General features: G+C 39.6%; 2 protein-coding genes across 2 annotated transcripts; one reads left to right on the top strand and one right to left on the bottom strand.

Moving 5' to 3' along the window:
- Positions 1 to 10: 10 nt before the first annotated feature.
- Positions 11 to 13773, bottom strand: si:ch211-230g15.5 (polyhomeotic-like protein 3). The gene is given in 16 exon segments (XM_034205174.1): positions 11 to 746; positions 2074 to 2176; positions 2178 to 2411; positions 4265 to 4385; positions 4570 to 4681; positions 5198 to 5363; positions 5580 to 5911; positions 6198 to 7130; positions 7704 to 7722; positions 7724 to 7906; positions 8332 to 8418; positions 8885 to 9037; positions 9964 to 10529; positions 11698 to 11936; positions 12070 to 12251; positions 13755 to 13773. Coding segments are annotated over 13 exon segments (3156 nt in total). The 5' UTR covers positions 10522 to 10529; positions 11698 to 11936; positions 12070 to 12251; positions 13755 to 13773; the 3' UTR covers positions 11 to 591.
- On the top strand, positions 11475 to 16331 carry zgc:194621 (uncharacterized protein LOC795037 homolog). Its single transcript, XM_034205173.1, has 6 exons — positions 11475 to 11564; positions 13920 to 14269; positions 14926 to 14990; positions 15082 to 15165; positions 15468 to 15544; positions 16048 to 16331. Exons 1-6 carry the CDS (start codon positions 11475 to 11477, stop codon positions 16090 to 16092), a joined length of 711 nt encoding a protein of 236 aa, XP_034061064.1. The 3' UTR covers positions 16093 to 16331.
- Positions 16332 to 17508: the final 1177 nt, after the last annotated feature.

The raw sequence follows: 17508 nt of genomic DNA on the forward strand, positions 1-17508 counted from the left end.
AAAACAATCGTTTTGATTAATTATTCATTTATTAAATAATTTCAGGCATGATACCATAAAAATGTGATGATTAAAGACACCAGCCTCTACCCTGATAGTGACTTTTTTTTAATCCACAGACATGTTTTTGTCCAGAATATAGTGATATAAAACATTAAACTTTCATGAATCACTTACAAAGTCTATGTGTTATTATTATTATTATTATTTTTACACACACCGGTTATGTTAGCTACTGAATAGATTTGTCGTTGACGTCACATTCTAAAAAAACTAAATAGACAAATCTTATATATTAAATGTTCAAAATCCTTCATGAAATAGCTTCAAATTTACACTCTCCAGCGGCATGTAAAATATACACAAAGTTACAAAAGTCTCTCGTGCTACAGCCCCAGAACGGATTGAATTTCTTCCGGACTTTTTTTCTGTTCCCTAAGGCCACACCTTGATTTATAATCTCATAAATTACCGTGAATCTCTTTTTGTGACTTTGTTCTGTCATCCTTGGTGTCAGCTTTTCATAAAAACTCTCCTTTCTCTTCACATTTAACTTCCTCCATTGCTTGATTTGTTGTCTGTTTTAGTCTCTCATTGGTTTTTCAGTGTGTTGATGTGAGCGCAGATCTTGAGTGCTGGTCCAAGTTTGATGTTCATGCTGGTCATCAGATGGTCCTCAGTGAGCAGCAGCAGAGCTTGGCCATCGATCTCCTGCAGCCGGAACGCCTCGGCCACGTCGCTGCAGCCTGAAACACGGAGAAAAAGATGAGATCGGTCATATTTAAAAACACATTTCCATCCTCAAACAGCTTATTCTGAACAAGGTGTTGATGTGTCTCTAAGCAAAACATTAATGCACATTTATTGCCCTATTATCTCTGGAAATTGCGCATATTCTTCATAGATTATACTGTACATTTCTTCAAATCCCCTGCTCAATCTACTTGCTTTTAGAGCTATGTTAATTGAAAAGTAATTAATATTTTCAGCTCTCGAGGTGTTGGTGCTGCAGCCTGAAACACAAATAAATAAGCTGTAGCTTTCATTTTAAAACAGATATACTTTTTACAGTTTTGTAACACTGTGAAAATCTTAAAGCGTTAGGCACTGCATCTAACGATTATTTTCATTGTTGATTATTTTCTCAATTAGTTTGTGTTTCTTTAAGCCAAAAATTACGCCAGATGTGTTCGGGTTATTGAAATTGTTTTGAAATGACCTAAACCTTCTCGATAAACTCTTCTGTGTTTCTGAGCAGATACTTTAACACTTTTCACTCTTCAGATTTTCTTCCAGATGTTTCACAGTGGAGGATGATATGCTGCCTCAGCCGGCGGTTGATTTCAGTATTTTGCGAAACACTTAATTGGATGAAGAACATGTCATCTGCTCATGATTAACGAGTGTAAATCAGACTGAATGACAATGGAGTCATTTTATACTGTTTTATTTTGTGCAAATCAAACTGCCTTTTTCCCCTGAGGTCGAAGAGAAAATTATTAAGAAGAATTGTTTGTTCTATAAACTTAAAAAATCCCGGTCACCCCAGAAAAAGGATCATACTTAGAGTTTGTCATGTTTAGACCGATTGTTACCCATGAAATACACTGAACAAAAATATAAATGCAACACTTTTGTTTTTGCTCCCATTTTTCATGAGATGAACTCAAAGATCTAAAACATTTTCTATATACACAAAATAACCATTTCTCTCAAATATTGTTCACAAATCTGAAATGTTTTCATTTCAGAGTGGCCTTTTGTTGTGGCCAGCCTAAGGCACACCTGTGCAATAATCATGCTGTCTAATCAGCATCTTGATATGCCACACCTGTGAGGTGGGATGGATTATCTCGGCAAAGGAGAAGTGCTCACTATCACAGATTTTTTCCGATTTGTGAACAATATTTGAGAGAAATGGTTATTTTGTGTATATAGAAAATGTTTTAGATCTTTGAGTTCATCTCATGAAATATGGGAGCAAAAACAAAAGTGTTGCATTTATATTTTTGTTCAGTGTAATTACATTTACAATTATAATTTTCTGATGTAAAGCCTTTATTTGAAGTGTACCTGGCAGTGTGTGTATGAAGGCGGTGACCTCCTCCACGCTCCACTGGGTGGGGGGGGGTCTGAAGGTGCTCGTTGGTTTGGGGGTGGGCGTGGTCAGCGGGGGGGGCGGACGCCCTCCTCGCTCTCCTCGCCGCCCGCCGCTCCATCCTGGCCGTCATGGCGACAGCAGGATCTTCTTCCCCCTCATCATCTTCCTCCTCTCCCCCTCCCTCCATTTCCTCCTCTTCTTCCCCCTCCTCCTCCTCCTCCTCTTCCTCCTCCTCCTCATCTTCTTCTGCCTCCGTCGCCTTCTCCTTCCCCTCCTTCTCTCGCCGCCCGGCGCTCCACAGATCACGAGGCTGCAGAAGAATTGTGAGTTAATCTGTTATTATTTTAATACTTAAAGATCTTGCTAAAATGTAATTAAGTACATTTACTCAAGTAATGCTCTTTGATACATGTGCTTTACTTGAGGTTTTCCTTCTCATGACATTTGTTATACTTCTACTTACTTTGAGAGGTAAATATTGTACTTTTACTTATCTGACAGCTCAAGTTACTTCAAATATTTTAGATTCATTCTACAAAAAATACTAAGGGTTTTTAAATGTGATGTTTTCTTACAAATGAATCTTGAGTAATGCACCTTATTTCAAATTAAAGTACTTGACATCCTTAGTAAAACAAATACAAAACATTTAAATACAAAAAAAGTAAAATATTAAGTTGTGTGACAAATTAAATGTCACAAAAGATAATATAAGAGAGACAGCCTGTCCAATCAGTAGACAACAAAACAATTGGCAACTATTTTATTAACTGTTTGGTCATTTTTCTAAATTGATGTTGTTGATTTTTCTTTTACTTATTTTTAAATATTTGAAAATATTTTTGATGTTTTGTCCTGAATAATACTTTAGATACGTTCTCTATACTTTATTTTTACTTATTATAATAATGTACTTTAATGACTTTCACTTAAAAGTGATTGTTTTCATGGTGTTACTAATACTTTAACTGAAACATCTGAATATTTATTTCACCGCTGCAAAAAGTACAGAAGTATTAATGGCTAACTCAAAAGTAAAATAACTCAATCTTAAACCAAATAGTTTCAAAAGAGCCCTCAGAACTACAAATCCCATAAGACATTGAGGCTCTTTAATAACACCTGTGTGAGCACTTAGGTGTATTTTGGTGAAAACATTGAGGACTGAGAAGAGGATTTAACTGCAGACTTTTACAGCAAACTGAAAGGCCCTCATTTGATGAGTTTAATCATGGAATACAGTTGAACATAAAGACATGTTAGCAGCAGCAAAACGTGCTAAACATTAGGCTACATGCTATATGCTAGCATGTTGGTTAACAACCATAGTTCATAGTTCATTGCTAGCTCACAAGCTAAATGTTACTATGCTAACATGCTTGAGTTGTTTTGTAGTTTTGTGGTCTGCATCTTGTTGTGTTTTGTTAATCTGAATTACTTCTTTGAATAATGTTGAGATGATGACTTTTATCATTCTGGCGTAGTTATTTTTAATATTGACAACAGTTCTGGGATTTGTATCTTTTTATATTTGGGTTCGCTTTTTATTCCCCAAACATTTATCTGTCTTATATTATACTTTATGTTTCTCAAAGTTAGGAGTGAAGTCTCACTCTGGCAGCTCTGATTATTCTTTTTTATAAATGAACATATTTGACAGATTAATTGAACTAATACAAACTTTGCCACCTGAATAATCATCTCTTCATTTTATTTAAATTGTATTAAGTGTTCTTATTTTTCTTTAATCTGAGGACTTTTAGTTATATATTGATAATTATTTGTATGTATTTTTTAAATACTAGTTTTCAAATGTCTCCCCCTGCTGTTTAAAGTTAGTGTGAATAAAAAAACTTTTTTTATTGTGCATTTTGTCTCTCTTTTGCAAATTAAACACAATCATTTGAGTTGTTAGGAAAGGGAGACAAGCAAAAACTGAAATAGATTATTTAGGGGTACGCTAGATTATTTATATTATTATTATTATTATTTATATTAGATATTGTCCTAAGAGTATAAGCAACCTATTTATTGAAAATATATAATTTTTTGAAAATCAATTCTGGTATTTTGCTGCACCCTAGTTCACTTATATGAGGTAAACTCGTAGTAATTTGTGTAGTAAGTGTTATTTTAAACTGGTGGTGAGTTCAGGGTCCCTACCAGTCTCAGTAAAAGAGGCTTCCCCGGGACGGACTCGGCCCTGTTCAGAGTGGGTCGGGGCCTTTCAGACCGGCTCCCTGCGCTCAGAGCCCGCAGACGCTTCGTCAGACGCACGTTAAACCTGAGGCAGAAATACAAATAGTTTTAATTCACACACACTGCATGTAACACCTGTGTGTGTTCTGCACCGGCCACACACACCACATCCTGCCAGCGCAGCAACACCCCTGAACACACAGCTGCAGCTCAGAGACAGAGGTCACAGGCTGCATTAGCTGCTCTCTCTTTGTGTTTCTGATTCTCACCCGCGTGCACAGGAAGTGGAGCAGAAGCGTTTGGACCGCATGAAGTTGTGTGCGTGGCCTCGCTTCCCGCAGAACTGGCAGTGCAGCACCGTCCTGTCCCTTTGTACCGGACCTGTGTGTGAGACAGAGTGTTTTATTTCAGAGGATTTAAGGCTGCACATGTCTTAAATATTCAGCAAAGAAGAATATGGAAGAAGAAAGACCACCTTATTTTTACTTTAGGTTAAAAAGAAGCCACAAATTCTCACTTCTGAGAATGTTTTGAAAATGTCCAATATATATAAACTAAAATACTCTTGTCAAGTGTTATTTTTTACATATCACATAAAAAGATTAATGGTCGACTGTTTTTATTTCAAAGACATTAAATCTGCAGACAACAATTCATATTTACTACTTTTTTTTAACTTTAACAAACAGGGGTTTCATGTTATTGCTCCTTATATGTGCAGGGAGGGTTTCAGATCTTTTTTTATCACTGTGAGTTGTCTGTTTGAAATATTATTGTTGTTTAGGTGGATAATTCAAATAAGCCTGGTGGGGTTTCTGCCTCTTCCTGCAGTCTATTAGATTTATTATGTGTATTTAAAAATGTGCAAATAAACTAGATCTTCACATAAGGACTTACTCTTGTCGGGGTCCTCTGCGTCTCCCCCCACCTCCCCCTCTGACTCGATGCAGTGCTCAGCTGGTTTCTCTGTGTCCATCACAGGAAGTGCTGCGCTGCCGTTGGTCCCGTTCACTTCCTGTGGCGTGGAGACCCGCGCGGGAACCAGCAGGGACGAGCGGTTCACCTGCAGGAACAGAAAGGTGCTCAAACACACGCTAATGTGCAAGGTACACACTGTTTGTAATCCATTGTATATCATTCTGAAATGGGCAATTTTGCATAGTAAGGACTTGTCCATTGGTAACGTTAGGTATATTTTGATGCCAATACATTTGCACTCAATTTTGAATACATTTTCTATTCACAGTGTGTGTGTGTGTGTGTGTGTATTTGTGCATACTGGAAAAGGTTGCAGGCCCTCCTGGATGACGAAGCCCTCCACCAGGTGAGTCAGCACCTGTCTCCCCTCAGGCCACACCCCCGGTTCCCAGGGGCTACTCAGCGATTGGTCCAAGTTCTCCGACTCGTCTCCTGATTGGCCGAGGGGCTCCGTCTCCGTTTCTGGCGGCTGCGACTCGCCGTTTGATTTTACAACTTTTTCTGTCTCGGGCTGTGATTGGCTGAGGTCAGTAGGGAGGGCAGGCTGAGGGGGAAGGAGGGGAGGATGGGGTTCTCCAGAGGGGGAGATGAAGGGTGAGGAGGGGGGAGACTGGGAGGAGAGGCTGGATAACGCTGGGAGAAGAACAAACAAATGTCAGAGTCAATAAGTTGTTAAATAAATTAATAAATAGTTCATCTTCAAAAGAACAAACAAACAAAAACATTTCGATCCAACTTTTTCCAATTATTTAACTGTCTTATTTTGTCAATCCAAAACAGGAAGATATGTAGTATATGACGCTTTGAATGACACAAAAAGACACTCAGTATAGCATTAGTAGGAACTCGGCCATCCTGTAAATACAAATTATAGTTTTTTTGGGGTGAAGCGTGCTCTGAGGTGTACAGATGGAGGTACCTGATTGGTTGTCAGACTGAGTGGACATGTCCTCACTGAAGTCCTCCTGACCGCCCGGCTGCAGAGACTCTGGAGCTGGACCCAGGACTGGTTTCTGTTCCTCGTCTTCAACAGGGTCAGTATCTAAGTTCTGGTCCTGATGGAGACTCTCAGACTGGTCCATGGCGCTCTCTCCTTCCTCCTCCATCTTTTTCCCCGCCTTCTGTCCATCACTTTGGCCTTCCTCTGTCACTTCCATGTGCTCTTCCACTCTGACTGTTTCCTCTTCCTCTTTCTTCTGACCAACGATGCTTTCTTCCCTCTCAGGAGGGAGCTTCTGTTTCTCTTTCCCTCTTTGGTCGTCTTTCTCCCCCCTCAGCTCCTCTCTGTCTCCCTCTCTCCCTCTTCCTCCTTCTCTCTGCTCATCTTCCTCCCTCCCCTCTCCTCTCCGGAGAAGAGTTTGTGTTTGAGGAGGGGAAGCCGGACTCAGGAGGGATGGAGGCGAGCTGTTTTTTGGCAACGAGGGGATCAGAGGACGAGGAAGAGGAAGGACGTGCTCGCCGCTCAACGTCCTCTTTGATTGGCTGGGCTTCTCCTGCGCCTCCACAGTAGGAGGGGCTAACGCAGCGGGGGGGTACGTGCAAGGCTTGGTCTGGCGTCCCGAGGAGAGGGCGATGATCTGCAGCTGCCTCGCCGCAGACGGCGTGCGCTCAAAGTGAGAGGAAGCAGACGTGGTCCCGGGTAAGGAACTGTGCTGTGATTGGCTGAGCAGAGTCTGGGTTAACGGACAGCTCTTCAGTGCAGACAGTGGTGAGCGAGTGGGGGGGGCCTGGCAGACGGGGGCTGCAGCAATGGGTTGAAGGGTCGAGGTTTGACGAGAGGACACCACTCGGTGTCCGTTTGGAGAGTGGAGCCGGGGGCGCAGCGGAACGGCTCGCACGGGAGAGTACAGAGCTGAAGAATAAACAAAGAAAAAACATTAAAAAGAGAAAAAAATACATTCTATTCACAAGGCAAGTGCACACCAGAACAAAACTAACATTGCATATGGCTTATTGGTGAAATAAAGAGCTAACGGGAGTAAAAAGTATTAAGATAATTATGTAAACATACATATAATAAAATCACACGTACATTTTTGTATCTATCCCTGACAGATAGAGATGGGAGAGAATTAGGAATTGATAAACAGTTGAAACACTGTTTTATTTGTTTCTACTTATAAGGACCTGAAGAGGGTCCCGTTATCTTTGCTAGAAATGAAAACATTTATTTTGCAGAATTTCTCTTTTTCAGATTGGTAGAGCAGAGAAATGATGTTATGATATTATGATGGAATGCACTAGTTATAATGTAATCATAATGTAATTGACAGGTTAATGTAAATGCAGAGTTTTTTTCACTTTTAGTGTCTTTCTCTGCTGATGTTTAATATTTCCTCAGTAAATATAAATGAATATGTTATTCCTGAGATCCTCCTCTACTCTCACACCCAGGGTTATACTTAGTTGTCCTGCAGAGACGTACTTGGCGGGGGGACGGAGAGGGTGACGGCTCGGCGTGTTGGGGGTCTCTGTGCTGCAAGACTGTGGTCGGGGCCTTAGGGGGGGGAAGATGGGAGCATGAGGGCGAGAGAGGGGAGGCGGGGCGGAGCAGGGTGTCTTCAGGCGGAGTGAGGGAGGGATGGTGAGGACCCCGGGGGGAGGAGGCCTGAGGGTGAGACTCTGGAGCTACAGAGGGAAAGACAGAATAAAAAAACATCAGATCCCAAACACATCGTTTGACTTTCTGCTTTAATTTATCGTTAGCTTTAATCATTAGCATGTTTGGCTAACAGTAGAAAACCAGCGTTCCTTCTAACAACAGTAGTGTTTGGTCCTTGAGCTTAATGGGTAACATTTTTTATTTACACTTATAACAATTTATAATTTACTGTTTAGAGACAACATAGTTGCTGGCTAGATACAACAAGATCCTTTGACTGAAATCTAACACCCAATGTTGTAAATATTATAAATGAAGGTAAATGAGTAACTGTAATGTGTGCTAAAGAATAGAAAAGCTTTACAGTCATGCAACAAGGTCTAGCAGAGCTTAGCAAACAGAGGATCCAAAATCATACATGCACAAAGGTGGGATTTGCTCGGCTGCTCACCTGAGCGGAGGCGGGGTTAGAGTAAAGAGGGGAGGAGGAGGAAGAAGAAGAGGAGAGTGCAGGTCGCATAGCAGACGTAAGAATCAGCTGCAGGAAAGAAACAAGAGAGTAAACAAGGGAGGAAATAGAAAAGAGGAGAGCAGGAATTAAAGCAGAGTCTAGAAGTCCAAATATGGCGCTGTAGAAGAATAAACATGGGTGTGGGTCTCTACAAAAGCCATTTTAATTGAGCAGAAATGCTTTTTTTCATATCCGGATAGCAGAAATACCCCGCATAAAATTAGTTTGAAATGTAACATGAAATAAACTGTAGGAACCATGTTAATGTGAGATAGAAAACTGGGGAAATCACTACATATTTGAGAGTCTGAAAAAAGCCATTTCTGCATGACAATTACCTTAATAATGAATCTTTCTGAATCTGAATGCATTATCTCTATCTCCTACTATATCATACTGGGAGTCAAGCGTGTGTGTGTGTGTGTGTGTGTGTGTGTGTGTGTGTGTGTGTGTGTGTGTGTGTGTGTGTGTGTGTGTGTGCATCTATGTTTACCATCTGAGCTCTGAGCAGCACCTGGTCTTGTCCGCACCCTTTGAGACCTTTCCCCAGGAGCAGGGTCTGCTGGGATACCCTTTGCCGCACTGGGGAGGCGCTCTGATTGGCTCGTACAAGACCAGGTGTGCCCGCAGGGTGAACTTGTGATACCTGGAACAAAGGGAGGAGGGGGGAGGAGAGGGGAGAGAAAGAGCTTTGGAGTGAGAAGGTCTTGTTATATTTCCTAAAGCAAGATAGTGGTGTGAGTGTGTGTGTGTGTGTGTGTGTGTGTGTGTGTGTGTGTGTGTGTGTGTGTGTGTGTGTGTGTGTGTATATATAAAGGGTGGAAACCAAATGTAAAAGGATGTTTTAAGAAATGCAAAACTGACAACTTCAGCAAACTTTTGTTTGCAAAAAGTCGCTCTGTGTCATCTAAATTTGATTTCCACACTTATTAATTAATATAATGGCAAAGTCCTTGCTGCCCTCGCCTTCCACGCACCTAAGATTGCATCTAAGCAAAGCAGGGCGGTTATATTTCCATAAACATTTTCATTACTTTCCTTTGCAGGGTACACATTTTGGAGGGTAGCAACTGGATTTATAACTTTTAATGTGTTACAAATGCAACATAACCAAATTAAAGATGTCGTGCCATGTTTTATTCACCAATATATTTATCCTCCACTTTTCTGCCTTTGATCAGGGTTTAAGGGTCCTAATATGTGACTTGTCAATCACCATAAATGCAAGTATTCAAAAGAATCATCCTTTTAAATGTGTTAAACAAATTGCAACTGACTAAGAGACATTTTAGCCAAACGATCTTCCATTATATTTGTAGCCAACCAACATATTCTGCTTTCTTTCCTTCATCAAGAATTTAGCCTCCTACTAAAGAGTTCCCAAGTTGGTCATGTGACTATAGAAAAACATCAGCCTAAATATTATATTTTTTTGAAATTGTTGAGAAATAAAATCCTAGTTGAAACAAGAGAAATATAAAGGACAATAAAACACAATATTACAACTTTTTCTAAATGCTAATAATAATAAATGTTGGATAATATGGAGGTGTGTGTGTGTGTGTGTGTTACCTGTCTTCCAGGTGGACTGGCTGGTGTGTGAAAGGGTGTGATGGGTGTGGAGATGGGGGTGGGCCTTGTGTTCCCGTTGGTGAGGCTGGTGGAGGTCTTGGTTGAGAGGGTGGTGGAGGTAGTAGAAGAAGAAGAAGAAGAAGAAGAAGAAGAAGAAGAAGAGAGGAGGGAGGAGCTGGCTACAACAGGAGAGGAGGGGATGGTGGGAGATGTTTTGGAGGGGAGGATGGGGCGGGAGTAGGTGCGGAGGGCCGGTGTGGCGGTGGAGGTGAGTTTAGGAGGAGCAGGGATGAGGAGGTGGGGAGATGGAGGAGGAGCAGCCGCCCCCGCCGCCGCCTTCGGTATGTGTGCTGCAGAGACGGAGGGAGCAGGGGTGAGAGGGGGAGGAGGGGAGGAGGTAGTGGGAGTCACCGTGGGTGCAGGGGAGTCAAGGAGCATGGGGTTGGGGGTGAGGCGAGGGGGGGTGGGGGTCGTAGGGGTGGAGGTGTCTGGCGTGGTCACATTGGTGGACTCTCCGTGTTCAGATTGGCTCCCACGAACCAGCTCCCTGTCCATCATTCAACACTCTGCAATACACACACACACACACACACACACACACACACACACACACACACACACACACACACACACACACACACACACACACACACACACACACACACACACACACACACACACACACACACACACACACACACACACACACACACACACACACACACACACACACACACACACACACCACACACACACACACACACACACACACACACACACACACACACACACACACACACACACATTAATATTTCTCTATATGTAAAAGTAATGGCCAAATTATTTCTATCCATTTCCTAATTAATTAATCAGCTAACTGCTTCAGCTTTAGATTAATAATAGTTATAATTGTATTCTTTATTCTATAGTAGTATACAATTTATAATATAATAATAGTTATATAGATAATTACAAACAAAAACAATACAATCCAAAAGCAGAAACAATAAGTCATTTAATAAAAAGAAAAAAGGAGGTCAATATGTACAACTCGTATAAAAACCTTTTAAAATTGAATTGTCTTTCATAACTAATAAAAAAAGAAATTGTTATCATAATTATATCATCATATATATTAATATAATTACAATACTATTTATAATAATAATAATAATAATAATAATAATAATAATAATAATAATAATAACAAAGTCATAATATAAATGTATACTAATATTAGCAAGTTTATATTTCCCTTTATAAAAACTAACAACAACAACCGGAAGAAAACGAGTTGTAAATTACAGACACGGGAGTTTTGGTACCCTGGTCCAGGGTCCCAGTGAAGCTCCAGGAGGCCCCCCTGCAGAATGAGGAGCCCCCTACTGTCACTACAGTGTACAATTAGGATGACTACAAGTGAAAGGGGGCTTCTGAAGTAAATGTGAGCTCAGTATGCAGCTTGATCTCGGCTAACAGCATCCCGCAGGCAGGTGCCTCTCAGCGGGCAGATGCAGACATCTGGCCCGCAGCCTGCTCACTCCCGCGGCCTGCAGAGTCACTTTATCCCGCAGAAAACACACGGAGAGTCACAGTTCACGGTGACAGATAGGCCAGAGAGCATACATGTGACTATCAAAAAAATAAAGATGGAGACAGGCCTTCACAGTGGAGAAGTCTCACGATAAAAACATTTGGGGAAATTGTCATGCGTAAAGCGCCTCGGTAACCTACCGCTGAAAATCGGCTTCGTCCTGCAGCTTATTCCCGGTGCTGTCCCCCCGAAAGTGCCCGCATGTTTATAAAGTCTGTTGCTGTTATCTGATGGGAAGCTCTTTGCTTTAGCAAGGGACGACAGGCTGAGAATGGGCGTGTGTGAGCAGCCTCACTTCCTCGTCTGACAGCAAAGTGCGCGTCACCCTCCGCCAGACAATACTCCCCCAGCCTCACCTCTGATTATCCACCCCGAGCCCCTGCAGAGAGGCAGAAAACGCCAAGTTGCACTGCAAGCGAGGCCCGTTTATCATGTGCATGGGCTTGTGTGTGTGTGTGTGTGTGTGTGTGTGTGTGTGTGTGTGTGTGTGTGTGTGTGTGTGTGTGTCGCACTTTGATTAGGATTGCATCGGCTTCTCCCGCGGAGCAGTCCGTAAATCTAGCATCCAGAGGCGGTTGTGGAGCCCGCCGTTCTCCGGTAAACCACCACAGTCACACCTGCCGGGTCTGTGGTGGGAATGAGCCCGGCCTGAGGCCACCGTGTAGCGGCTGCGAGGGGCCTGCTTAGTCCGCTGCTGGAGAAATGCAATGCAAGGCAGATTTCACAAGGAGGCAGCGGCGAGACAGCACCACTCAGAGCTCAGGAGGACCAGAGCCTCAGAAACACCCTGCTGCAGGATATAGCCTATACAGCCTACTTTCGCATGCACTGGAAGGGGAAACAATATAAAAATCATGCAATAATCGAATAGGCTACTGCGCAAAACAAAATGCATACTCAAACTAAATACAGTATACACACTGTTAAATTATTTTTGCAGTCCCATATATTGCCTAATGTGTGGAGGTTTGTTTGGACCATGCACAAATCAATCACAAATCAAATGTGTTTCCCTATAGAGAGCTGTACGAATTGGGAACGAACCAATGTCATTTATAAACTCAAATTATCTTAAATGTATAGACTTGCTGGATTCACTACAGCACAATTAGTGTAAAGAAAGAGTAAAAGCAATGGAAAAGGACATTACATATTAATCATGCAATGATGCATTACTGCACAAAACAAAAGACAACCTTTAATCAAAAATAATTATATGTATGATTGATACCATTATTTGTTTAGTTCTTTACATTGCCTACAATTTCTAATCAGTGTCATATAAAGTGAAATATTAATATTACGGTTTTATAATTTTCATTAATTGTAGGCCTATGTAATGGTAATTTATTCCGTTTGTACTGAAACAAAAAGAAAGAAAATACAAAGGCAATATATATATATGTATTCATACGTTCTGCATTGTGTCATGTGATAATGTGGTCCTGTAACCTGTGTAGAGTCGCGCGCCAGGTATACTGATGTCCACAGACAGGACACTGACAAGAAAAACTGATTTAATACTGACGTCACTCGCTTTAATCTGCATTTACATCAAACTACACACACAGGCAGGAACACACAGGAAACCAGGCGCCAAGGCTTTCAAAATAAAAAGCAGACTCGCAACTGGTGTGTTTTCAGCTAAAAGTTAAAAAGTAACAGAAAATAGGGCTGCACTACATTTTGTATGGTTGCTCTAACAATCTGCCTCTGTTTATGTGGCATGTCTACATTAAAAAGCCAGAACCATGGATGAAGTTGGCCATATTTGCTTTAGAATGAATTATTTACCACATTTTTGCTCATTCTTCTCTTTTTAATGCATCTAAAGCAAATGTTTTGATATCCGTGCTGGACTTCTGATATCTTAAACATATATTTACACTATTTTATTTGATCTTTTATTGAACATTTGACCGTAACCTTTAATGTTTGTTTAACTATCTTTATTTAATTTTTTGGAGGATGGGATAAATGAAGTAGATTCTTGAGATTCTGATGAGTACTTTGATGATCTGATTTAAGGATTATATTTGGATATAAATAGCAACTAAAACCAAAAGTACAGAAAATATATATTTTGCCATACATCACTAACATTTATACTTTTATTTTTTTGTCATAACAAATTCCTTTTTCATATTTGCTACATGGTTCGTTCTTTTATTTTGAAAGTGTGCACCAGAACTCTTACCTTGATCTCCCTGACTTCACACTTCAGTTGCTAGGGTGCAACAACAACCATAGCAACCGAACACCTGAGAGTTTAAAATGTAGGTTTTTGTGACTTTAATCGAAGAGTTGGTATTTTAAAGATGCCGGTTGTATTACCTTGACATGAAAATGCAATCTACAAAAGTTATCAAGTCAAAACAAGTGGAGGCGACGAGTAAAAAAAACAGAGAAGAGCAAAGCGGTTAACGGAACTACAAGTGAACCAATAGTGCCCTCCGTGCGTAAAAGCCGCGCGTCGAGCTGCCAAAGGTGCCCGCAGAGGGAAAAGGGTGAGGGGGGCACCGTGGTGAGGGGACCTGCCCGCAAACCGAGCTGTGAGAGGAGCGGCAGATCCAGCTCCACCGCCCCCAGAACAGCAACAAAGTGGCCCAGAACTGACCCGGATTACCGGAGGAGGGGCAGCTCTGTTGACCCAAAATGCCGGGTGATCGAGCAGCAGGGGGTCAGAGCCGAGAGCAAACATGTCAGTCACAGGTGAGCAGATGAAAAAGACGTATTCAAATCCAAAACTCTGAAAATACCATGTGACATGTTTGCTTTGGAAATTTGAATGCATAATGAAAAGACACATTTATTTTGTATTGGAAGCATCCCTTCAAAAAAATCTGGACATAATGGGGGACTGCTTCAATTATTCATTGCACCAGTAATTATCTTTCAATCAGCTCATTGATAAATTGAGTAAACTGCTCTTGAATATATTGTAGGACAGAATAATTTACTACAAATCTTATTTTCTAAACTCTTTTTCAGAAGAAACAACATTTTGGAGGGTCCTGACCTCCAGTGATTTTGAGTGACTGCCAGTTAAATAAATAAAAAGGACTAGAACTTAGCTTTGTGATGCAAAAAACATATAAACATAATTATTGTAGTTTCAATTAGGAATTTTATTAATTAAAGACTTATTTCCAAACAATGTATCTCAAAAATAACTACCTATTTTGACATGCTAATTACTTAGATTGAAAACTTGCTTTTACATCAACAGCCACGTTTTTATTTTATATTTTAGTATAGATTCAGAAATGGGCTTCACATTATAGAATTCAGTATTTAGCAACGAAGAAAAAAGAGAACGGTCAGAAAATCTAGGCATAAGTATTATTTCTCTTTCTGATCTGTTTCAGTTTCAGTAACAAAGCTTTCACGGTCATCCCCCCGAACCCCAATAAGAGAAGAGAGATCCAGAGAAGTGAGTCTTTATGTTTAGGCGCTAAATCAGATTTATAAACTCTGTTTTATTGTCAGGTAAATATTAACGTGTGCTGTGATTGGTTGATCAGAGGCAGAGGCGGAGCTCGCCGCTTTGGAGGAGCTGAGGCTGAGCAGAGCAATGGCGTTTGTCTCCATCAGCCCCAGCACTGTGGGTGAGAGAAACTGATACATCTTATAATTAATAGGATTCATATGTTTATTTTTAGACTTTAATATTAATGTACAGGTGTGTGGAGAGTGGAAGAAGTAGCAATACCATGATCTGAAAAAGACAGCATGCAAGTAAATAAGTCCTACATTAAAGTGTTCTTAAGTACAGATCAGCAAAATGTACGAATAGTAATAGTATACTCATTATGCAGATTAAAGTAAAACAAAAGTAAAAGTTCAAAAGTCCCAATTAAGAATCATACATTTTACAATATTATGATCTTTGATGCATTCATGTGTTCAGGTGGCTGTATGAGTCTGGAGGAAGTACGCTTGAAGCAGCAGCAGGAAATGATGCAAGCCAAGAGGAAGCACAAGTCGGTCAGATATTCTATAACTATTTACATTATTTAATTTGTTTTGGTATTATGTATTAATAACACTCTAAAACACTCATTATTAACATACATTTTTAAACAATGCTACAATGACAAGAAAGATTCACATAAATTATGTAATGATTACATCTTTAACTTTTTTCATGCTTTTAAAACAAGGTTAGCAAACTTTAAACACATCAAATGTACTCATTAATCTGTTTTTTATTTATGTACATAAGAATATTTGTTGGTACCTTCATCTGCAGTAATATATCATATTTAGTTTGTTGATAATATTTTGTAAGAATAATCTGAATCTGTGGAGTAACTATAATGCAGTAATGTATTCATATCCCCCTCTGAAATGTAGTAGAGTAGAAGTATAAAGTAAGTAAATGTATTCAGTTACTTACATTATGTAGCAGTAGTGATATTAGTGTAATTTAGTTCACACTAATAAACCTAGATAGTTAATAATGAGTATTTGCTTTGTTGTTTTTACAGATGATGAAGCAGCGGATGGAGCAAACAACCGTCCTGAAATCCTAAGCTTAAGGTGTTGGATACAACAGATACAAATTAAACATTGAAATATAAATGTTAATTACAAAAGTATAGAATAACATCACCAATTTTTTGTACATGCATTGTACTACATATTTTGTATACAGTTGTTTAGTATGTCATGTGTTGTGTATTTTGTATATTAAAGGTATGTTATATACGAATCATACAGATGTAATAGTTTTAAAAGAAGCATAAATTTACACTTTTATTGTCTCAATTTACCCCATGACTATATCTTATTTTGCATTTTTCACAGCATGGCCATACACATTTGTTTGTTATTAATCATAAAGTAGTTATTGTATTTAATGATATAATAAATGCATTGTTCTGAAATGAACCATTCCACAAACTTAGTACTTAAATAAGCATTCTAAGTACTATTGCTATTGGTATTTATCAACTGTGTGCGTGCGTGTGTGTGTCATCCTTTTATTAACCAGCAGAGGGTGTTTGCTTCCTGTTTCAGAGGCAGTGAGGGGGTTTACACATGCAGTATAATACTGAATATTTTATCAAAAATATAACTGACTTTAGTTTTTTTGTAACATATTGTTCCCTAAAGGAATAAGCTATTGTACAGGGATTATCCATACTATAATCACAATAGGCTTCAACATGTCATAGCAGTTAGATAAAGTCACTAAATCTCTTTGTTTTTATTGGGATGATGTTACATTTGCAAAATTTGCAATAACACATACTCATGCACAGATTAAAAAACATGGCACTAAATGTCACCATCGTGCGTTTGTCTCATGCATACATAATTAAAATGTCATATTAAGTGACCGAAACATTCAGTGAGCATGCGCAGGAGATATTGCAATATTTGTAGTTGAAGCAGCTGTAATTGTTTTGTGCAGCCAATGATTGTAGTCCAAGACAGACGCCATTCTGTGACGCTGGTGTTGCGTTCAGGGAGCACTTATAAACTCCAACTTTTTATTCGAGCGTCTTGTGAAAATATGAACACAAGTATGTATATTATAATTTCAACAGTAGCTCCCGTTGCAACATTTTATTTTATAAGTTATTGGCAACTAAATATTTATAATTATTAACCTGAAGCCATAAAATGTTTTTTTTAAAAGCACATTTTAAACGCAGCAGAAGGTATTATACAATTATTTGTTGTGTATATTATACGAAAAAAATGGTGGATCTTCAGGGAAAGACATACGCCTAATTAAAAGTACACATTTGTGACACTTTATTTAGGATTTTAAAAACATATCAGGTTCGGATTAATATCTTTATTTGTATTCATACACATAAAATAATATATTTAATTTGTTTGTGAATCAGAGCTAAATCTGGATTTGGGTTATTGACAAGAAAGTTTTCACATGCCACGATTTGTCCTGGTATTGTGGTGCATTATAACAAACCCAAATG

Source organism: Gymnodraco acuticeps, unplaced genomic scaffold (assembly GCF_902827175.1).
Source record: "Gymnodraco acuticeps unplaced genomic scaffold, fGymAcu1.1, whole genome shotgun sequence".
Taxonomy (NCBI): Eukaryota; Metazoa; Chordata; class Actinopteri; order Perciformes; family Bathydraconidae; genus Gymnodraco; species Gymnodraco acuticeps.